A 7564-nucleotide genomic window follows, 5' to 3' on the forward strand; every position below is an offset into this window, starting at 1 on the left:
GAACAAAAATGTTACAGTATGTGCAAAAGGTGCACAGGAAGTGGTGAGTATAAACCTGAAAACTGTAGCTCAGCTGAACATACAGAGATGGGAGTGGCAATTATATTTTAGGGTGGCCGTGCCACTCTTTATCCAAACCCTGCTAAAATGTAGTGCCAGTACTTGCGCTCATTGGCGCCCCCTCCTGCTGGTTGCACTCTAGGCGACTGTCTATGACTAGAAACTGACCTATTGCTATTAACTTTGATGAGGAACAGCTGTTAAGTGATTATTAAGGGACTTTCCAGGCTATTATCCATTCACAATTTTAATAAAAATCACTCACGGTTTCAATATAACAATTTATTGAATATTTCTACATGTCACTGTGTAGTGCATACTACAACCCGAATTCCGGAAAAGTTGGGACGTTTTTTAAATTTTAATAAAATGAAAACTAAAAGACTTTCAAATCACATGAGCCAATATTTTATTCACAATAGAACATAGATAACATAGCAAATGTTTAAACTGAGAAAGTTTACAATTTTATGCACAAAATGAGCTCATTTCAATTTTGATTTCTGCTACAGGTCTCAAAATAGTTGGGACGGGGCATGTTTACCATGGTGTAGCATCTCCTTTTCTTTTCAAAACAGTTTGAAGACGTCTGGGCATTGAGGCTATGAGTTGCTGGAGTTTTACTGTTGGAATTTGGTCCCATTCTTGCCTTATATAGATTTCCAGCTGCTGAAGAGTTCGTGGTCGTCTTTGACGTATTTTTCGTTTAATGATGCGCCAAATGTTCTCTATAGGTGGAAGATCTGGACTGCAGGCAGGCCAGGTTAGCACCCGGACTCTTCTACGACAAAGCCATGATGTTGTTATAGCTGCAGTATGTGGTTTTGCATTGTCCTGCTGAAATAAACAAGGCCTTCCCTGAAATAGACGTTGTTTGGAGGGAAGCATATGTTGCTCTAAAACCTTTATATACCTTTCAGCATTCACAGAGCCTTCCAAAACATGCAAGCTGCCCATACCGTATGCACTTATGCACCCCCATACCATCAGAGATGCTGGCTTTTGAACTGAACGCTGATAACATGCTGGAAGGTCTCCCTCCTCTTTAGCCCGGAGGACACGGCGTCCGTGATTTCCAACAAGAATGTCAAATTTGGACTCGTCTGACCATAAAACACTATTCCACTTTGAAATAGTCCATTTTAAATGAGCCTTGGCCCACAGGACACGACGGTGCTTCTGGACCATGTTCACATATGGCTTCCTTTTTGCATGATAGAGCTTTAGTTGGCATCTGCTGATGGCACGGCGGATTGTGTTTACCGACAGTGGTTTCTGAAAGTATTCCTGGGCCCATTTAGTAATGTCATTGACACAATCATGCCGATGAGTGATGCAGTGTCGTCTGAGAGCCCGAAGACCACGGGCATCCAATAAAGGTCTCCGGCCTTGTCCCTTACGCACAGAGATTTCTCCAGTTTCTCTGAATCTTTTGATGATGTTATGCACTGTAGATGATGAGATTTGCAAAGCCTTTGCAATTTGACGTTGAGGAACATTGTTTTTAAAGTTTTCCACAATTTTTTTATGCAGTCTTTCACAGATTGGAGAGCCTCTGCCCATCTTTACTTCTGAGAGACTCTGCTTCTCTAAGACAAAGCTTTTATAGCTAATCATGTTACAGACCTGATATCAATTAACTTAATTAATCACTAGATGTTCTCCCAGCTGAATCTTTTCAAAACTGCTTGCTTTTTTAGCCATTTGTTGCCCCCGTGCCAACTTTTTTGAGACCTGTAGCAGGCATTAAATTTTAAATGAGCTAATTAAGTGGATAAAAGTGTAAAATTTCTCAGTTTAAACATTTGCTACGTTACCTATGTTCTATTGTGAATAAAATATTGGCTCATGTGATTTGAAATTCCTTTAGTTTTCATTTTATTAAAATTTAAAAAACGTCCCAACTTTTCCAGAATTCGGGTTGTACTTCAGTTAACTAAATCAAAGTGGAGCAAGTCCAAGCTGGTGTGATTGAGGGGAGGCGGGGACCTGGTATATTCATTGATCCTAGTATACTTAATGAGGTAATATTGTAGAGTTACATTCAAGCCATTTTAAAAGCATACATTATTTTTATGGGGAAAAAATGCTTATCAATTTGATTATCAAAGATGAGTTTTTTTGTGACAAAAATTAGTGACTGCTGGGGTACTTTAAGAGCCAGTATCTAAAAGAATATTAAAATATCTTTAATAGCTACTTTTTGAGTTATAGGCACACAAACTTGCAAGAAAAATGAAAAAAAAAATGCTAAATACACACACACACATACACATACACACACACACACACACACACACATACACACACACACACACACACACACACACACATATATATATACAGTATATATGTTATAAATACAATTTATTAAATTTATAAAAATTTCTTGTTTATTTACTGTGTTGAGACGTGCTGCGTTTGGTTTTGTACTCTGTCGCATACGTTGTCAGTGTTGTGCGCTTGCTTAGACCCTTGTTGTGCTAAACAGTAAAGTGCGTTCAAGCGCTAGCCAAGACAGTGTCAGTGACTTTCTCAGACCACATTGCTAAAACTGTCTGATCCTGCAGATTTACTTTATTCAACATCAAGAAGATCAAGCCCTTTCTTTCAGAACATGCTGCACAACTCCTTGTTCAAGCTCTTGTTCTGTCCAGTCTGGACTATTGCAATGCCCTATTGGCAGGTCTTCCAGCCAGTTCTATCAAACCTTTAAAATTAATCCAGAATGCGGCAGCAAGATTAATTTTAAATGAGCCAAAAAGAATACACATCACACCTCTGTTTATCAATTTGCACTGGCTTCCAGTAGCTGCTCACATAAAATTCAAGGCATTGATGTTTGCCTACAAAACTACCACTGGCTCTACACCCATTTACCTAAATTTGTTACTTCAGACTTATGTGCCCTCTAGAAGCTTGCTTTCTGCAAATGAACGTCGCTTGATTGTGCCATCCCAAAGAAGCACAATGTCACTTTTATGGACTTTTAAACTAAATGTTCCCTCCTGGTGGAATGACCTGCCCAACTCTATCCGGACAGCTGAGTCCTTAGCCATTTTCAAGAATCGACTAAAAACACATCTCTTCCATCTTTATTTGACCCTCTAACACTCTTTTATTCTAATTCTATTCTTAAAAAGAATTCTAACTACCTTTATAATCTTTTTGTATTCTATTTTCTTTTCATTTATTATGCAATTGTGTGTGTGGGTGTGTGTGTGTGTGTGTGTGTGTGTGTGTAAAGACCTCTAACACTAGCTTGCTCTATTCTCTTTATTTTTATTCTATCTGTTTTCTTTTTATTTATTATTTAAAAGCCCCTGCTGTGTACAGTGTTTAAGCTAACTGAGACTTGTTATTGCACTTATATATCATTGCTCTTTTTGTTGTTTTTGATTGCTTCCACTGTCCTCATTTGTAAGTCGCTTTGGATAAAAGCGTCTGCTAAATGAATAAATGTAAATGTAAATATCTGTGTGTGACTTTAACAAATAATATTATCTCCATCATCACTGACTGTCATGGCTCGCCGCTAGCATAAATAAAGTTTTGTTGTTTCCTGTGAATATTTCTTATCTCAGATCTGTTTCTTTTTGTTGTACAAACAGACCACACCACAGCAGAGCTTGTTCAAATGTGAGTCATTATTTGTTTTGCTCATTCCCATCCTCTACCACCTTAATTGATTTATTTTATTTTAGTATTATTTTTTTTAATCAGATAATTTGCATTAGTTTAGAGGAAAATACCAAATACCAATACCGAATACCAACCTGGACAAAATACATTTTTCTTTGCTAACATTTTTGTGACTTGGGTTCGAATCCAGGCAAACTTTTTATATAGTTTGTTAATGTAAACATAAATGTGTAAGTCTCCCAAAAAATTTAATTCAGGTATTATTTACACACCCTGGTGTTGTATATCTATTCATACTTAATAAATGCAAAACTAGATTCCTGATTGTTACGATTATAACCAAACCATAAGAAAAAATAAGGGAGATGCCACATGCAACTGCAGCTTGACAATATTTATTTAACTAAAGAAATAAGCGTGGCGTGAAATGCGTTATATCAGTGTAAATGTATATCAGTATAACAGCAAATGAACAAAAGTATAATTAGTGACGACAACCCAATCAATCAATCAATGAAAAATACAGAGCGCAGATGGTCAAGATGGAAGACAAGCGGCCACTTTGATCCTCTGTCATCCTCACATCCAGGCAGCTCGTCCGAGGTCTCAAGTGGCACCAGCTATAGCCACCAACAAACAATAACGTGTGCCATGTCCATTTGGCTCAGTCACTTATAAAGCACCATAATCCAATTCAGGTGCAAACCACGCCCTTCAGCAAAATCACCTGCAACTCTGAGATAAACGCACATGATTTATGTCATGATGCACCAAAAATAGACTATTATTGCTGACTGAATTCTTCAAACACTTATGACGCCTATCAGCAGCAATGATAAAAAATGTATATCTTTTGTTTATCAATATTATAATAAAATAACTTTACTTTGAGGGAAAAAACATAAAAGCAAAACCGTGACTTGATGACATATTAAAGGAGTCATATGATGTGATTTCAATTTTCCATTCTCTTTGGAGGGTTACAAGCTCTTGGTGCATAATGAAGATCTGTCTCAAAGTCTCAAATCCAAAGAGATATTCTTTATCAAAGTTAAGACTCGGCAACGCCCCCATAATGGCTCATTCAAACACATCCCTACATGTCTACGTCACTATGTGGGAATATTTGCGTAATGCCAAATGTTCACGCAAGGAAGAAGGCTTGGTCTCAGTTACCGCAGTTAGTGCTGAAGCAGCCATGTCAGAGAGATGCTGTTTGTTTCTGGATGAAATAAGTCCACTTTATTTGGCTTTCCTTAAAGTAGATGAAAGAGTTTGCAAAGTGTGGATTTACTTCACCAATATTACAACCAACAGTGGGGACGCATCATATATAACATATAACTGACACTTCCCTACAGGTACTGTTTACTAACAAGGTGACAGTGCTAGCTACTGGCCTGGCATACGTAATACAGCAATTTTTGCTGTTTTCGCAGATATGTGTAAACGTGCAGAGGATGTGAAGCAGGTCTTCAGAAAACAGAAGACTAAGAAATCTTCAGTCCCAGATGATGTTTTACCTGCCTGTTTAAAAGCCTGAGCTTACCAACCGAACAAACCTTTAACAGATCAGTGGAGTAGTGTGAACTTCTCTACTGCTTCAAACGCTCCACTATCATTCCAGTCCCCAAAAAAATCCCAAATCACAGGCCTTAATGAATACATACCTGTCAGTCTCACGTCTGTGGTCATGAAGTAATTTCTTGGCCTATCTGAAAGACATCACTGGACCCTTGCTGGATCCTCTTTAGTTTGTGTACAGAGCAAATAGGTTTGTGGATGATCCAGTCATCATGCCTGCATTATATTCTGCAATATTTCATTATACATGGGACTTATAGCCCATAATGCACTTTGATTCTTATGAGTGTGATATCACCTGACAAACGTTTTTTATTTCTCACCTTCTCCTTCATATCTTCTCACAAGTTTGGAGACTAATATTGAACTATTAATATATTTCAAACACACATTTCAAATACTGTTGTCAAATATTGAATTAGGCTTATGTTGTATTTTCGATAGGATTGTCTTATCTCAGTCTCCTTCATTTGAATGTTATTTTATGTGTCAAGTCCACAGATCAAACAACGACATCCTGTGTCAATCCTTGTGACTTATACACACTTGACATGGTGTAAAAGTATAAAAGCAGGGCTCTTTCTGGAACTTCACAAAATCATCTTCTGAGATTCTGAAGGCAACGATCTGAAAACCACGGTGAGCTTTTTGCTTACAGACCTACTGAAAAACTTTACTTCTTAATGTATTTATGTCTTTAAATTAGATTGAGAATCCAGAGTATGCAGTATTTGAATGCAGACATTTCATTTTCCTGCTTATTAATTTTCAGGTTCATCATGGCAATGCTGAGAAATCTTCTGGTTCTTTTTTTCGTGTTCTCCATGGGGAATGCAGAAGGTAACCAAAACATTTATTTGTACAAACCCTTGTTAATCCATTTTAAAAGCTTGTTAACCTTTTGGAGATGAATAGCAGGAAATAGGATATTCCACTGACTAATATTTGCATAACATACAATTGATATGCAGTTGATATAGTTGAAAAATGCCCCTTTGGATGGACCAATTTTGGAGTCCAATGCTACAAGTTCTTCTCTCAGTCGGTTAACTGGGTCACAGCAGAGGTAAAGTGTTAGTTAAGATGATTTTTATTATTTTTAAAGTAAAAATTTATTTTCTGCAAATAAATTTGACAGAAAACTAATACTGAGTAAATAATCAATCAGACCAGACTGATTAGAAGATTAGATTTTGCATTAACAATAAAAATGTGTCTCTTTAGAGAAACTGTCAAAGTCTGGATGCCAATCTCGCATCTGTCCACAGTAAAGCGGAAAACGATTTTCTGCTGAGTCTGTTGCCTTCTGCTAACACACGTTGTTGGGTTGGTGGTCAAGATGGAGTACAAGTAAGTCAAACTGTGTGGCCTAAAGTTTGTTTGTCTAGACTGATATCTCAAAAGTTTCTAATGAAGATGGTTTGACTTCTTCAGAGCCAAGCTAAATTTCCTTTTTTTGTGGAGTCTGAGTACATTGGTGCACTCTTATAATAACTGTCTTGGCTCTTTAGGAAGGACAGTGGTTGTGGAGTGATGGAACTCCATTTGACTTTACCAACTGGGGCTCTGGAGAACCTAACAATCTGGGTACTGAGAATTGCGGGGAGCTCAACTGGAGCTGTAAGAATGAAGTGTTTTGTTTCGTTTTAACTTGTTTCTACCACACTATAATGATCAGAATAACTTATTTAATTTCCTGTTTCCACCTCACAGCTAACCGTTGGAATGATGCATCCTGTTCAACTTCAATGGGCTATGTTTGTGCTCAAGACCTGTGAGATCTACAGTCATCCTGCTCCACAGTTACTTGATTGTACTACATTGTTCTAATCTTATCTTTGCAAAAATGGTTATTCTCTGCAAATTGGTCTTCAAATAAATAAAAAAGCATTGAAAAATCTTTTGCGTTGTGGAGTAGAATTATGTACAACATTGTGTAGCTAGATTTAAGAATATGGGTATTATAATGGCATTGTAGGCTTCAAGAGGGTGTCTCTTATGTAGTATACTCTTAGGGGGAAAGATTCAGTGGGGTACTGTACACCCATGGGTTTCTATATAAAGAGAACTGTCTTAAATGATTGTATAGTACTTTCATGTTTAAACTGTACAAACATATAGAGTGGGTATATGTTTAAATGCCAATTATATAAAAAGATTATATAAAAGAATCACATTTTGCTGCTTTGCATCCTGAAACGAATATGGAGACAGGTTTTGTTTTATCCAGCTGTATTTACTTAACTTATAACATCAAAGTGAAAGAGAACGCCAACAT

General features: G+C 37.1%; 1 protein-coding gene across 1 annotated transcript; it reads left to right on the forward strand.

Annotated features, from left to right (window-relative positions):
- The first annotated feature begins 5843 nt into the window (after window positions 1–5843).
- LOC132152485 (ladderlectin-like) lies at window positions 5844–7185 on the forward strand. Its single transcript, XM_059561247.1, has 6 exons — window positions 5844–5925; window positions 6059–6126; window positions 6258–6352; window positions 6511–6636; window positions 6798–6906; window positions 7000–7185. The coding sequence occupies exons 2-6, from the start codon at window positions 6066–6068 to the stop codon at window positions 7062–7064; spliced, it is 456 nt and encodes a 151-aa protein (XP_059417230.1). The 5' UTR covers window positions 5844–5925; window positions 6059–6065; the 3' UTR covers window positions 7065–7185.
- The last annotated feature ends 379 nt before the right edge of the window (window positions 7186–7564 follow it).

Source organism: Carassius carassius, chromosome 11 (genome assembly GCF_963082965.1).
Source record: "Carassius carassius chromosome 11, fCarCar2.1, whole genome shotgun sequence".
In the NCBI taxonomy this organism is placed as follows: Eukaryota; Metazoa; Chordata; class Actinopteri; order Cypriniformes; family Cyprinidae; genus Carassius; species Carassius carassius.

Bases quoted from the DNA above. Each gene is read 5' to 3' on its own strand.
- LOC132152485 (XM_059561247.1), top strand. From the start codon at position 6,066: ATGGCAATGCTGAGAAATCTTCTGGTTCTTTTTTTCGTGTTCTCCATG. The intron at 6,127-6,257 runs GTAACCAAAACA...ATTGATATGCAG, and splicing joins CTCCATGGGGAATGCAGAAG to TTGATATAGTTGAAAAATGC. The intron at 6,353-6,510 runs GTAAAGTGTTAG...GTGTCTCTTTAG, and splicing joins TTAACTGGGTCACAGCAGAG to AGAAACTGTCAAAGTCTGGA.